Raw genomic sequence first — 14,798 nt, forward strand, 5'->3', positions numbered from 1 at the left:
CACCCTCCTTTTCTCCTTCTCAAGGACTTCCTTCCATCCTTCATGGCCCCCACTCCCAGCACCATCACCCCTCCAGCCATCTCCGTCTCCTGACTCGACGTCCTCTGCTGTCCCGTCTGCCCGGCCCACCCCAGCCAGACTTCCATCCCCTACGGGCTCTGGGCCAGCCTGAGACTGTCCCACGTCACCGCCTTGTCATCTGTCCTCACTGGTCTGGACCACACAGCGGCACCGACCAAGCTGGCCACGGCCTCCTGGACATACTTGCCTCATGGCTCCCTGCTTCTCCTCTCACTCCCTGGTGCTCCTCCTCCTTCGCTGACACCCCCTCCACTGACCTCAGGCTCCAGGGCTCTGGCCTTGCCCTCTTCTCTTCCCACACTCCCTCCCAGATTTAGATCCCGGTGCAGACACCTCCGCCACACTGCAGGCTGGACACCCAGCGTCTCCTGGACATTGTCGCATTTAATATGGACAAAGCAGAACTCTCAGTTCACCTCCTGCCCAAACCTGCTCTTCCCTGGTTATTTCCCCTTGGAAAATGGCGACTTTCCCATCCCTGAGGTAAGCGTGTCACAAACGCTGGAGCCATCCCCCGCTGTCCTCTTTCATGCCACCACATCCAATCCAGCAGTAAATCAGGCTGGGCCAACTTCAAAAATAAACCTTTTGTGCATTGATGGACACCATCAAGAAATTGAAAAGAACCCACAGAATGGGAGAAAGTATTTGCAAATCATGTAGGATAAGGTTTTAATATCCAGAATATATAAAGAACTCCTACCACTCAACAACAAAAAGACAAACAACCCAAATAAAAACTCAGGAGAGGACTTGAACAGACGTTTCTCCGGAGAAGATATACAGGTGGCCAAAAAGCACATGAGAAGTTGGTCAACGTCATGGGTCATCAGGGTAATGCAAAATAAAACCACAATGAGATGCCACCTCACACTTACATGGATTATCCAGAATAGGCAAATTCATGGAGACAGAAAGTAGATTAGAGGTTATCAGACGCTGGGGGAAGTGGGGGGGATTGGGAGTTATTGCTTCATGTGTACAGAATGTCTTTTTTTGGGCGAAGAAAAAGTTCTGGAAGTAGTTGAGATGGTTGCTCAATACTGTGAATGTAATTAATAGCACTGAATAGTGCACTTAAAAATGACAATTTTTGTATTACATGTAGATTTTTAACACAATAAAAAATAAAAACTAAAGAAATTCTGAATCTCTGCTGTTGTCCCCTAGTCCAAGCTGCCATCCTCTCTCACCTGGGCTCATGGTTGGCACCACACCTGCTGCCACATTGCCCCCCACAAAAAAAACCATCCATGCAACCCTCAAACAATCCTTTTAAAGATGAAGTTAGAGCGTGTTACCCCTTCTCCCAAAACTCTCCAAGTGGGGAGAGATATTGTGCAAATACACACATTGTGTCCCCAGGTGTGGACGTGCAGTGCTCACACAAGGAGGCCCTCTCAGTATGGGAGGAAGGCAGCTCATTCAGATGGGGTCAGCAAGGAAGTTTCGGGCAAGCAGAGGCATAGAGCGGCCTTGGAGAAGGGGAACCGTTTCAACAGTGGGGATGCTGGGGGAAAGAGTCTCCTCCAGGATGGGGGCGAGTGAGCAAAGACCACAGGCTGGAGAAAGTCAAATTTGTGATGGAGAATAACAGATAAGACCAGGATAGCATGTTCGTGCCAAGTATGAAGACTCCAGTGGCTGAGGAGCTCAGACTGTCTTTGTGGGGTAACCTGGAGCCACTGGATGTTCTCAAACAGGAATGGGACCACTTTGTCCCTAACAGACTGAACAGTCAGATATTGGGAGTGGGGGGGAAAGCGGCCAATGGGACTTGCCAGATGGTTCCTGTGGAGCAAGGGGGTCTCATGACCTTGAGGTTGAGGCTGACAAGAAGTTGTCCGGAGACTGTTCTCTGTCCTTTGCTGGGAAATATTGAAACTGACCCTGGTGCTTGTGCAGGAGCAGAAGCCATGTTCTATGTCACATGATCTGCCGCTCTGGCCATAGCTGATTGGATGACAGGTGGGCACCTGACCCAAGGCAGCCAATGGCCTTGAATAAGAGCTTTGTCTTGTTCCACCAAAACTGAGAAAGATGGGGCTGGACAGTACGGCTCTGCTGGGGAGGCTTGCGAGCTGGTTCTCAGTGCTGGGAAGAAGCGAGAGGCACCGAGCCCAGGATGGTGCCCACACCACTGCTGAGGGTCGGGGGATTTTTCCTCCTGGCCCTGCCCCTCCTAGCCCACCATCAGGTTCCCAAACCCTTCCACAAGCTCCTGGGCAGCTGCTGGGCTCCCTCCTCACCGGGAGGCGGGTCATGAGTTATTTCCTATGCCCAGAGGCCTGACTCTCTTATTTCCATGTACGTCCTGACCCGTATAGACCCCGCCTTGCTCTGGGAGCCTGGAAGGGCCTCTTTTGGGCCACTAAAAACTCCTGACCCAGTGACTCCACCCCTTAGGTGGTGCCAAAGTCAGAACTCCCACCCTGGTGTGCTAAGTGCTTTTACCAAAGGGGTCAAATAAACCACTGTGAAACCTGTTGCCCCTGGTGGTTTGCAAAAGGGAGAACTTTTCTGAGGTCAAAGTGAATGTTTTTCAGGTGGGGTCCCCCAAATGGGGTGTACTAGCAGGCAGGGCCTGGGACGAGATGAGTAAAAAGCTTGCCTGGCGTGCAAAATTTAAGGGGGCACCAAAAAAACTCAGTAATCAAGATATGTAAAATCTAAACACAATGTATTTAAAAATTGATACTTAAACAACAACAAAAAAATCCATGATGAACAGAAGATCAAAATTTTAAGCAAAAGCAGGCTTCTGCGGTTGTGTGTTTTAACGACCCCCACCCGCCCTGACTGTTGTGTCCACTACCTGGTAGTTTATGAGGTTGACAGTTACTTGGGCAATTCAGGTCTTTGTATATAATCTTTAAAAGCTTTACCGTAGAACTTTCATTAACTTTTCCCACTTGGCTCAAAATACGGGGGGCTATTTCTACGTGTGTAAAGGGGCACACGTTTTTTTCCTTTTTGCCTCAGTCTGGTGGCCCTGCCCTCTGATTATGGTCTGAGACAAAAGCTTCCAGAACAAAAGCTTCATGGAGATAGGGACGACGGATGGACACGCCCTGGAGTTAGGATTTGTGTGTCTCAAACTGACTGGTTTCAAACTGGAGACCAAAGAGCTTCACGGTGGGGGCGTGGGTGGCTGCAGAAGCCATGGCCGTCGTTCCTGCTGAAGTCAGAATGGGGGGTAGGGCTGGGGAGCAAGGTGAAAGTTCAGTTTAGCCATGTTGGCTCCAGGCGGCAGAGAGACGTGGGGACAATTGAGATGCGGGATGGGAGCTGCAGGTACAGCCCGGAAGTGTTTGTCAGGGAGCAGAGCAAGAAGCTGCAAGAGGACCGCAAGCTGGTGCTGCTGCTTTTGAAGGGGAGGAAGGTGGGGTCCTCAGAGGTGGTCCAAAAGGAAGGAGGAAGGAAGATGGCAGGACAGCAGCTCCTCGGCCTGCAGCCCAGGCTGGGGCGCGGTTCCTCCCGCAGCCAGCAGGGGGCGCTGTGGGGCCGCCGCCAGGACGGCTTTGTGGGAAGGAAGGTGCACAGCCTCCCAGCACCCCGTCCCTGGTCCCTGACACCACATCGCTCACCGCCGGTGCATGCCAGGGGCAGCTCACCCAGTCGCTCAGCTCTTCGGCGAGAAGGCCCTCTCCGAGGTAGAGCACAAAACAAAACTCCAGATGTTGCTCACGGACCCCCAGCGCCCTGCCTGCAGCCTCCTGGGCCCTGCCCACATCACCCCTGGCTGGACCCTGTTCCCCCAGCTTCAAGCAGCAGCCCTGGCCCTGGGCGGGATGAACTGCCAAGGTCCAGTGCCTTCTCTTTAGGGGCTGGGCAGTGGGGAGACCCTCTCTCAAGGGCCCCATTCCAGAACGATACTGGTTTTGACGGGTTCATGTCGGCTGAAGTGATATGGGGGGTGGATGGGAGGGGCTGCTCTTCCCAGACTATCCCCCACCTCCTGACCTCGGACAGGCTTCTCCTCCCCGGATTCTACTCCCCATAGGCCCCACGGGCCCCACGGCCCACAAGCGTGGCTCTGGCTCTGGCTGGGCCTGAGCTTCCGGGGTCCATGACATGCAGGAATTTGCAGCTTTCCTGAGGGGTTTCTGCCTCCCTTTCCTTGGCCCACCACCTCCTGCGGTTGCCCTTGCTCACTTACCCACATTCTCTCTCCATTTCTGTGCCTTCTCTTCAGGACTCCTGGCTTCAGCTGAGTCTACCCTCCCTCCTTCCATTTGCAACTTCTGGATGTTCTAACCTCCTCCTCCTGGTACCTGCCTTGCAAGGCAGGGCTCTTGTTCACTCCTATTTCAAGTCAGAGGTGATGGAGGCTCAGAGAAGTCAAGGGACTTCCCCAAGGTCACACAGCCGCTAAGAGGCTGAGGCTGACTCCGGAGCCCGGTGCGCCTTCCTTCGGCTGCTGCCTCCTAGGAAAACGCCTTGTCCACGCTGACCTCTCCACTCTGCTTTATGCTTTCCATTCACACAGCTCACTCTTGGCCCTGGGTGCTTGGCTGGCTTTCTAAGAGCTGAATTTATTTATTCTCTGGACTTCTGTAGAGCACCTTGATGTGCCAGGCCCCGGAGATGAAGGCACAGCCTGCATTCGAGGAGTTGACAGTCTGGAGACAAGCCTTCCCCTGGGTGTCAGCTGAATCTTCCCAGACTGCCTGAACCCTCCCAAGGGGCAGAGACTGTTTCCTGCTTCTCCTGCAGCCCCCACCCCCACCCCCCCAGGGCGATGACCTCCTGGCCCCTCCTTGGGGAGCTGCTGATGCTGCTGGTTGCCTCCATCAGGGGTGGGGGCTGGGCAGGCCTGGCCCTGAGGCTGTGGTGTGCAGGATGGAGAGCTTGGGAAGGGGTCTGGGAATTGAGAAGTCAGGGAAGACGTTGGGGGTTTATGACTGATAAGAGCTGGCTTCCTCTCTCAAATCCTAGGGGCTGTGCTGCCACGTGGGACACGAGCTGCAAGGCTAAGACCCAATCCTGGGCTTTACTCTATCAGTACAGCACTTGGACAAGCAGGACCCTACTTCCTGGAGATTTCTCCTGATTCCTTCTCCATTTATCCTCTCCTTGCCAGGGAAGAGATTTCCAGAACCAAAGATAAAAAGGCCCCTTGACTTTTTAACAAGAACAACACTCCCCCAACCCGGACCCCCACCCCCAATGTCCAGCTTCTAGTCTCTGGGCCTGTGTTTCTGAGACACAGGGGAGGGGGCACCCTGGATGGGGACCCAGCCAAAAACAAGTCCCCTAAGGAGGGGAGACAGAGGCGAGGGGCAGGTGGCAGGAAATGGGCCACACGACGTGCACGGATACAGGAAGAACGGGTCTGTTTAATGACAGCCGGGTCTGGTTACAAACGTCAGAAACTACAAAAGGAGGACAGGCAGTTACACAGATGGCAGCACAAGGAGGGGCAGGAGGGGACACGAGCACAGGAGCCACAGCAGCAGCACATCCTTGGAGACAATGCATGTGACCAAGGGGCACACATGGGGGAGGTGGTTACCCCACAAGGCTGACCCAGATGGATGGACAGGACAGACTGCTGGCCAGGAGCAGGGTGGGGAAGGCAGGCCCCGAGCCCTGCGAGCCCCAGGATCAGATCGAAGCTTTCGGTCCTGTCGTCCTGCTGATGGGCAGCCCCCACCCTCACCCCCACCCCCGGGCTGGCATTGTGGCAAGGGCAGGTGGCGCTGGCATTCGAGGCTCCTCTACTGCAGCCCCGGCCCCAGCTCAGTCGTCCATCCCAGAACTTCTGGAACCTTCCATCTGCCCCGTTCTGAGCAAACAGAAGCAAAGTGGCTACCCCGAGTCAGTGCACCAAATCCTTCTGGGGGGAGCGAAATCCTTGCTGCCTGAAAGTGGAAAGCAGGAGTGCGGGGAGCTGGGGTCAGAGAGAACAGGCCAGGCTTGGCCAGCAAGATGGGCCACCCCTACCCTGCCCATACAAGCTCAGATCCCCTCTGTGCTCATGTGGGACTCCCACCTCTGCCAGGACACTCTGTCCTCTGCCCAGAAGTATGACCAGGGCCCCTCCCTGCCCCCAACACAGATGGGCAGAACCAAGGCATCCCACGGGTCTCTGGGTCCTGCAGACAAACATTATAGATATGTACGTGTGCATGTATATATATATATATATATATATATATATTTATATAGAGGTTGTATATAGAATATATCTGTATATACGGTAGATGTGTGTGCATGATACTCTACTAGGTGATGTCGAGACCTGCATGCTGGTCAGGCAGATAGAAACGGGGCTGGTTTATTCCTGGAGCGACTTAGAGACTGTCCCTGCTTCCCGCCAGCCGCTCAGCTCGGTCTCTCTCTAACCGTGAGTAGAAAAGCTAAGAAGAGCGGGCCCAGCTCTGCGAGGAGGAGGGTCCCACCCCTGCAGGCCGGCCCACCGCGCTGGGGTCGGCATCCAGGCAGCCCGCCAGACACCTCCTGGCAGCTCCCGGGGTCTGCGGCCGCGGCGGAGTCTCCTTCCGGGAAGACAGGTCAGGGATCCCTCCAGCGTGCTTGGCACCCAGAAATGGAAGGTCAAGGAGGGTCTTCGGAACTCGGCCTTCTGCTCAAGGTGCTGCCAGGGAGGGGGACAGGAGGGAGGGGGAGTCCTAGGGCCCTGAAGAGGGCAGCGTGGCCGGTGGGCTGTGGACGAGATGGGAGATGGAGGCAATAGGTTAAAGGGCCTGAGTCCAGGGAAGCTGGGGGGCAGGGGGGAGGCATCTGGGGGTGGCAAGGCGGGGTCCTCTCTGCCCGAAACCCAGCATGTTGCAGTTGACATTGCACCCCCCCACACCCAAGTTCTAGTCCCCCTTCCACTGTGAACCTGCTGTGTGACCGCAGACAAGTCACTCGACCCATCTGTGAGCCCCTGAATCTTTTTATCTGAAACGTGACTAACCCATTTGAGAGTGACAAACTGCCAGTGTTTCACAAGTTGCAAAGCACCATACAACAGGAGCTCTCTTTCCTGATTCAGGAACGCAGTGTGTCCCCGGTTTGACCCACGTCCCTCCTCAGGCCACCCGTCCTGTTCTGTGCACGCAATCTCCCCCCTCTAAACTCCCGACTCCTCCACCCACACGAATGCACACACACTCGTTCGCAGAGAGTTCAGTAAACAGTGGCGTCTGGCTCATCACTGCTCCCATCCTGAAGAGAGGAGGGACAGCGGCCTTCTAGAACCCTGTTCTTTCACACGATGAGCCCACGTGGACCCGGGCAGCAGGCTGGGACTAGAGGTTTGGGCGGGTGCCCCAGAGAGGCACGCCGTCCTGGGGGCTCACAGCCATGCTCTCGGGGAACCAGAAGCAGGAGGGGTGTGAGGGTGGGGGACACCCCATGACGCCGCGGCTGGGGAGGGGGGTAACCCAGACATCTCCCTTGCATCCGGAAGCAGCAGAAACAAGGGTAGAGGCGATTTTGGCGGTTTCCTAATGTCTGGGGTTTGGCGAGATCTAAGTCCCTGGGGTCCGGCGGGGGCAAGGGAAGGGAGGGGATGGGGCGTCCTGTCGGGAAACATCAGCCATGTGTTTCTGATTCACCGGGGTTTGTGCCTGGCCAGCTCTTTCTGTGGTGTCCAAACTATCTCTCTTGGCCCCTATAAAAAAAAAGCCCTTTTCTCTAGAAGCAGGAAGTTTGTCTCCTGGCTGTAAACAGACTTGTCTCTGGTGGCAGAGACTTCCCGGGGGAGGCGGAGGGAGGGCGATCCCCTGTCCCCTCCCAGTGACCCTCTCCTTGGCCCCTCTGGCTGCTTCTGTCCACTCTCCAGACCCTGCCAGGGCCCTCCCCGGGCAGGTAAACTCTGCCTGCTTCCTGTCCACCCCGGGGGCCAGGGCAGGCCAGGGCCCAGCTGTGCACATCTGCACTTAGGCCTCGTTCCCGAGGAGAGGTCCCGCAGCCTGGGGAACGGAGCAGGAGTGAGCTCCGGCCCATTTGCTCGCAGCAGGAAGGTCAAGAGGTCCGGCCTCCCCAGGCCGCCTCGGGGTCTTCCTCCGCCAAGCTGGCCTGGAGGGCCCCGCAAGCAGGAGGCCCTGCAGGAGACGCTGCCTTTTTCCATGGGAAACTGCTGGGAATGTTTCCCTACAACGCGTGTCCCGAGCTGCTGGCTGACCCCTGGTTCCCAGTCCCGCCTCCGCTCCTCCATTCAGCTCCCAGAAGCAGCCACCCCTTGGGGGCCCGGGGAGGCCAGAGTCTTCCCAGCCACCGAGGCTGGGGCTGGCCCTCCCCTCATGCTCGGCGTCAGCGGCAGCCCCCTAAGACCGGCCACCCTCCTCGATCCCGGCTTCCGGGTCCTTGCAGGCCCCAAACTGGGAAAGCAGCCTCCGGGGCCAGCACAGAAGTCAACACGCCCCTGCTGGTGTGCAAGCGACCCTCGCACGCACTGCGTGGGTGTGGGCACGTGCACACATGGATGTGACTCTCTCCAATCCTTGTGACTTTCCTGGCTCGGGGCTCTGCGGAGGTAGACGCAAACCTGGCCCCATGTGAGGGGCACCAGGGAGGAAGTGGCCGGAGCTGGCCTGGGCTGGCTCTGAGCCTGCAGTGACCTTCCCGCCAGTGGTCACTGGTACCTCTGCCGGGGGCAGGCAGCTGCAGCCTTAGGGTGCTCCAGGGAAGGGGAGAGTTCTGCCCGAGGAGGGGTCTGTTCCAGGCTCTAGGCTCTGTGCAGGTTGGGGTCGGGCCCTGAGCCTTAGCTGGGTCTGAACTCAGAGGGAGACCCTCTCCCATCTCACCCGCACTTAAATGCATTGGACCCCCAATCCAGCCTCCCCGAGGTGTTTGTGCCCCAGCCCGGGCGAGGTGGGAGCCCCAGGGAACAGGACCCATGGGGGGCTGGAGCGTCCCCCCTTGCCCGGCTGCTCACATGACGGCGTTGGGGACCTGCTGCACCCAGCCCACTTCCTTGTAGGCAGCCGTCACGTGGTGGTAGAGGAGGCTGCGCAGCTTGGACCAGGCTCTCTGTGTCTCGGGTGGGAAGTCATCAGCACATTCCTCAGCCACCACCTCCAGAATGATCCCAGAGAGGATCTGGGGGGCAGAGGGAGGAAGAAGGAGTAAACGCCTGGGCGCCCCGCTGCCCGCAGCCCCCAGTGCCCCAAGCACTGCTCCTCGCCTGCATCTGGCCGAGGGGATCTTTCAGGGACAGCTGGTGAGAAGAGGCTGGGCGGCCCGGGGGTCCCCTCTGCCGCCCGGGGGAGCCCTCCCAGAGCCCGCAGGCTGCGGTGGTGAGTGGGCCCCGGGGACTCGGGAGCGGAGCCCGGCAGTGGCGGGTGGCAGTGCCCGCCAGGGGACGCACCTTGAAGTACACGGGCTCCACCTCGTGCTTGAGGGCGTGGGCCCTGCCCACGAGGGCCAGCACAGAGGACACCTTGTCGGGGTCGTGGAGGTTCTCCACGACGGTGTTGAGGGCGCCCATGACCCGACAGGCGTGCTTCCGCAGCTGGGGGCTCCGCTCCATTTCCAGGGGCTCCTCCATGTGCTTGAACTGACTGAAGTACTGCTTGGCCGACGGGAAGTTCACAAAGAACCTGACCGGAGGGAGAGAAGCAGGCGCTGAGCCAGGGGCTGCCGTGAGTCTCCACCTTCAGAGACCCCCGAGTGGCCGGGATGTGGGGCTGGGGGTACAGGGGCTGGCGAGGCAGGAGCCACCCCCACCCCAATAATCACCTTCACCATCGTAAGTAGCTGCCGCCCCTCAAACACAGACGGTTCTCTGGCTGACCTGGCTCGTGGGCAGCCCCTACCCAGGTCCCGGCCATTTCTGTCCACTGGACTTGCGCAGGCTGGGACCTTCCTCTTCCCAAGCCTCTCCTGCCTCCTTCCCAAACTCCGCACACCCTAAAGCCCTGCTCCAGTCACAGCCAAGAGGGTCAGAGCGTGGGTTCTGCAATCACCCGCCTGGGTTACCCTGGGCAAGTTAATTTTCCTGAGCCTCGGCTTTCTCATCCATAAAATGGGCACTGTTGTTCTATCTTACGGGTTGAGGATTAAACGAGAACCGTATGCAAAGTCCTCAGGACAGGCTTGAGACCTGGGGGGCTTGTGAGGATAAAGTTAGAGCCCTCCCTGTGCGCCAAGGAAAGCCCAGCTTGGGTGAAGGTCACTCAGCCCCGGAGGGGAAGTAATGGGACTCAGCCTCCTCCCACCAGTTCTGTGCTCTTTTTTCTTCACCACCCTTCAGGACATATTGATTGGTGGACTTAATTAAAGACAACAGTTGATTTTTTTACCTGCTTTACCTGGTACTCTAATTACTCTGTGTCCTTGAGTAAAACCTTTCCAATAAGAGTGTAAACTTCTTAGAGCAAACTCCAAGTCTCCCTAGCTCTAGCCTCTCCCTTCTCCAGTTTATCTTAAATTGTCTATTTCCCTAAAATGCCATTTTCAAGATTAGGTCACTCTCATGCTCCAAAACATTCAATGGCTCCCCAGTACCTAGCAGACACAGTTGAATCTCCTTAAGCTGAAATTCCGAGGTTTCTACAAACTGTCCCACACCTGCTTCTCCAACTTGTGTCACCTTCTCGAGTCAGCTCTGCCCCAGCTCAACAGCCTCGCTTACCCTTAGAGAAACGTTCCTTGTGCGTGCCCGCCATCTTCTCCGCACGGTGGAATGCCTTTTTTACCCAACTCCCCGTCAGACTCACCTCTCCCCGCGTGCCCAGGCAGGCCTAGGGCCCCTGCTTTCCCTTCAAGCCCACTAGTGCCACCCGGGAGCCCTCCCTGCCACCTCTGACAGCTGCTTCTGTCTGGTGCCCACGCCCCGCTCTGACCCACTAGCTGGCCCAGGGCCCTGTAGGCTGCAGGTTGAGGGTGACAACACTGGCACCCGCCTCCCAACTGGGGCTGGGCATCCTGGGAAGCACACGCAGGGGCTTGGTCAGAACTTAGATGACTTAACTGAATCCTCAGAAAATATCCAAAGTGTCCCAGGCCTGGTTTTTTTTTTGTTTTTTTTTTTCAGGCTGTTTCACACTTTGGAGTGTCCCGCTTTGTGATCAGAGAGAGCCGAAAATTTACCAAAACAGCCCTGTGTTCAGGGCTGGAGTCACAGATCTGAGAGCAGAACAGATGCAGAGAGAGCATCTGGCTGAGGCCACCCTGTTGGGAGATGAAGCTGCCCCTGGCAGGGGAGGTTCGCCGTGCCCAGGGCAGGGCCCACGTGTGACCTTGGGCAAACCGCTTCCCAGCCTCTCCCTCTTGCTGCTTCGTAGATACACCAGTGAGGACAAATGAGGCAATGAGTCTGAAAATACATCAGATTTTTCTGGAGAAGCATTGCAATGAGGGACAAACGTGAAAAACCCTATCTGGACTCAAAGGAGAACTTCAGACTTTGGGGGTTTTACAATTGCCATAAAAATGACAGATTATTTTTCTCTGGTGTGTTACAATTTTTTGTAAAGCATCTCCATATGTTATTTTATTTAATTGCTGTGGTTAAGCAGGTATTATATCCATTTTACTGGCGAGGCAGTAACAGGGAACATTTCTCGCACACTTAACTATTTGATCTCATTACTCCTTGCAACATCCTTCTGAGGTTGGCACTGTGTTTATCCCCACTTTATGGATTAGGAAATTGATATCAGAGGTTTGCCAAGGAAGTAGGTGGCAGGAAGTTGCCCAGGCAGCTCCTTGTTTTGACAGCTCCCAAGGACGTGGCCTAGGAGACCCAGGCAAGCCTCCTGCCTCCATAGCCAGCGCCAGGTGCATGGCCCCAAGGAGTGCCAATCCCAGGGGCCCCCAGCCCAGGGCCCCTCTTCTGCTTTCCTTCACCCTGGTTTCTCTCCCCAGTGCCCCCGTGTCTGCTCCTGACCCTCCCAGCCCGGGCTGTGCCAAGCATAGGGGAGAAGCCCCCCAGCAACCAGCTTGGGGGGGGTTCTCAGCTCCCAGAGGCATCTGGGCTTCCAAGACAGCCTGAAATAGGCTTGTCTGAGTGTGAGGGGGAAGGTGCCAGAGTTACAACTGGGAGGGGGGGAGCCTTCGTAGAGTCTGGGTGTTCCCTTGCAGTCTCCTCCAGCGGGGACCCAGGCAACCCCTCTGCCGCCCGCTGCCAACCCCTGAAGAGTGGGGTGTGGGGGCACATCGGCCTGCCCCCTGCCCCGCAGGCTGAGGGCTGAGGGCACTGGCCCAGTCTGTAAGGAGGCCTCATCCCATGGATACGTGTGTTGGGTGGCAGGACTGATGGACATGAGATCTGTACAGGGGCCTGTGGGAGACCCCTGAACACCATCCGCCCCACCACCCTGGGCAGACCCAGGAGGGGAGCAGACGAGAAGATGGCTGGTGGGGCCTGGGACTGGCGAGAGGGGCCGAGTTCTCCCATGGGGCTGGGCTCCTTCAACAGAGAGGTGGGGCCAAGGGAAGTGGGGTGGGGTGGTGGGCTTAGCAGGGGGCCAGATGTCAGGATTTAAGAAACCCCAGCTATCCCAGGCTATCTCAGACGAACCGTGGGCCTCTGAGCACACTGGCAAACACCTCTCCCAGCCCCGGCCCAGCACCCCTCTAAGAATCAGGACTGGGGAACTAGAAGGGGGTGTAGAGAGAGAGAGAACATTGCCAAAAGCTCCGATTCTCAGAGAAGCCATGCCCTCAGGGTCTGGTTCCTTCCTCTGCTCCCCTCAGGCCGCCTTGCCCCATTCCTGGAGAGGCTGTGTGCAGCCCAGGAGATGGGTCCCGGACACGTCACTACACGGGCAAATGGCGGGGGCTGGGACAGATGCTCTCCAAGGTCCTTCTGGCCTGTTGGTTCTCTGGACCAACGCTGGGCGTGCCCTGGGGTCTGGTGGTCCCACAGGTGCTGGCCCGCACCTCTGGGGCCATCCTCCGGGCACGCAGTCTGGCTCATCTGCAACCCCGCTACCCGCTGTGTGCTGTGTGGGTACTGGCAAGCGTGGATTTGCCTCTCTGAATGCCTGAAACCCCCTCCCAGCCTTTCCCAGACCCCGGCTGTGATTCTGGGAGTCCAGCGTGAGCTGCCCGAAGAGCTGCCCCTTCCTTAGGAACCCTCCTCTAACTCCTCGGAAGTGCTTCTTGCTCCTTTTTTCTCCAAAATTTGCTTCTAAGTTGGAATCGGGGTGTATCAGTCTGGAGCTGGGTAAGTCCCAGGCTTGGGGGAGGCAGAAGGGAGAGAGAGTGGAGGGCAGGGGGACAGATAGAGAGGGGCCGTGGACTGGCCGGGACGGGGAAACAGGCATGCATCTGAGCTGTCCTTTCCTTAAGTGAGCTGTCACCCTTTTCTTCAAGTAATAAGCCTGCCCTGCTCTGTCCCAGATTTGACAGCTTCCCCCTGCCAAGGACAAGGGCTGGAGGGCAGGCTGGGTCAGGGCCTCTCCACTTGCACCCCCAGGGACCAGCACGTGCTGGAACAGGACATGGATTTGAAGCTACAGTCAGTTACTTGCTGTGGGGCTTGGTGACATTCACTGTAGGAATGGTGTGTGCACCGGTGTGAAAGCGGGTGAATGAGGGTGCCATTCTGTGTTTCTGGGTCCCTCAGGGGAGTGACCCCTGAGCCCAAGACACTGTACCACCACCCCCTAGGTGGGGCATTTCCCAGAGGGGCCCTGTCTCCCGAAGCTTCTCCCTTTCCCTCCACAAAACTCAGCAGGGACTGGCCCGTGGGGACTGGTGGCTTCTCCTCTCCCGGCGCCCGCCCTGGGAGCTCCCTGGGGGCCCACTCAACAGCTGGGGGAACTGGCCCTCATCCATCTACTCCTTCTGACCTCTGCCCCCGGATCTTTCTCTTCTCTGAGGCTTTGAGGAGGGAAAGGGGCTGAGCTGGAGAGAGGGGGCTGCCCCTCTATGGCCCCTCTGGGACTGAACCTCAGTTTTCCCATCTCTAGAATGGGGAGACTGCGTTGGAAGGGATGGTAAAATGTGTATCCATCCCGGCTTGGCGGGGCGCTGGCTGAATTGCGGTGGGAGAGGGGTTGCAGGCGAGTGAGGCTAAGTGAGGAGTTCTGGGGCCAGGGAGAGAAAGGGGACAGAGGGTGACTTCCCTCTGCGGCTGGTCCTAGTTCCCGGTGAGCCCGGCGCCCCTGGCCGAGAAGGGCTCAGCCAAGGCTTCACCGCCCCCCCTCCGCCGGCGCCGCACGCTGCCTGCACCCCGCCGGCCCTGGCCCGGCCCCGGATCGCAGCTGGAGAGCTGGAGCCGGAGCGCGGACCCGGGCCGAGCCCGCCCCTGCCCGGAGCCGCCGCCGCCGCCCTCCCGCCCCCGGGGCCCGGCCGGGCCGGGGCGACACCTACCTCACCAGGATGGCCACCCCCACGTCCTCGCAGTTGGCATAGAGCCGGGCCCACGTAGCCTGCACCGCCTTCCTCTCCGCCTCGGACAGCTCCTCGCTGCGCTCCCTGCGCTCAATCTCCATCTCGCCCGGCACTTTCTCCATGGGGAGCTCCGAGCCCGGCCCGGCTGCGCGCGGCGGCGGCGGGGCGCGGGGAGCCGGGGCCGGTGCGTGCGCGGCGGGCCGGCGGACGGGCGGGGCAGGGACAGAGCGCGCCGGAGGGAGGGCGCGTGTGTCTGTCTGTTGCGCGCCGGGCCGTGTGTGTGCGCGCGCGTGTCTGTGTGTGTGTGTGTGTGTGTGTGTGTGTGTGTGTGCAGGGTATATGTGCGGGGGGCGGGGGACCGCGAGCGGGGGGCGGGGATGTGGTCTGCTGGAAAAATGTTTGAAAAAACAAATACGCCCCAA

The 14,798-nt window shown here is 58.1% G+C and overlaps 1 protein-coding gene across 1 annotated transcript; it reads right to left on the reverse strand.

Annotated features, from left to right (window-relative positions):
• Nucleotides 1–5,400: 5,400 nt before the first annotated feature.
• CYGB (cytoglobin) lies at nt 5,401–14,620 on the reverse strand. The gene is made up of 4 exons (XM_037808644.1): nt 14,356–14,620; nt 9,401–9,632; nt 8,969–9,132; nt 5,401–6,747 (listed from the first exon to the last, which is right to left on the reverse strand). The coding sequence occupies exons 1-4, from the start codon at nt 14,496–14,498 to the stop codon at nt 6,714–6,716; spliced, it is 573 nt and encodes a 190-aa protein (XP_037664572.1). The 5' UTR covers nt 14,499–14,620; the 3' UTR covers nt 5,401–6,713.
• Between the last annotated feature and the right edge of the window lie 178 nt (nt 14,621–14,798).

The sequence above is a fragment of the Choloepus didactylus genome, chromosome 18 (genome assembly GCF_015220235.1).
Source record: "Choloepus didactylus isolate mChoDid1 chromosome 18, mChoDid1.pri, whole genome shotgun sequence".
NCBI classification, from domain to species: Eukaryota; Metazoa; Chordata; class Mammalia; order Pilosa; family Megalonychidae; genus Choloepus; species Choloepus didactylus.

Excerpts from the sequence above, each read along its gene's own strand:
- CYGB (XM_037808644.1), bottom strand. The coding sequence starts at position 14,498 with ATGGAGAAAGTGCCGGGCGAGATGGAGATTGAGCGCAGGGAGCGCAGC. Across the intron at positions 9,633-14,355 it reads GGGGTGGCCATCCTGGTGAG|GTTCTTTGTGAACTTCCCGT; the intron begins GTAGGTGTCGCC and ends CCCTCCGGTCAG. Across the intron at positions 6,748-8,968 it reads CAGGTCCCCAACGCCGTCAT|CCCACCGGCCACGCTGCCCT; the intron begins GTGAGCAGCCGG and ends TCTCGTCCACAG.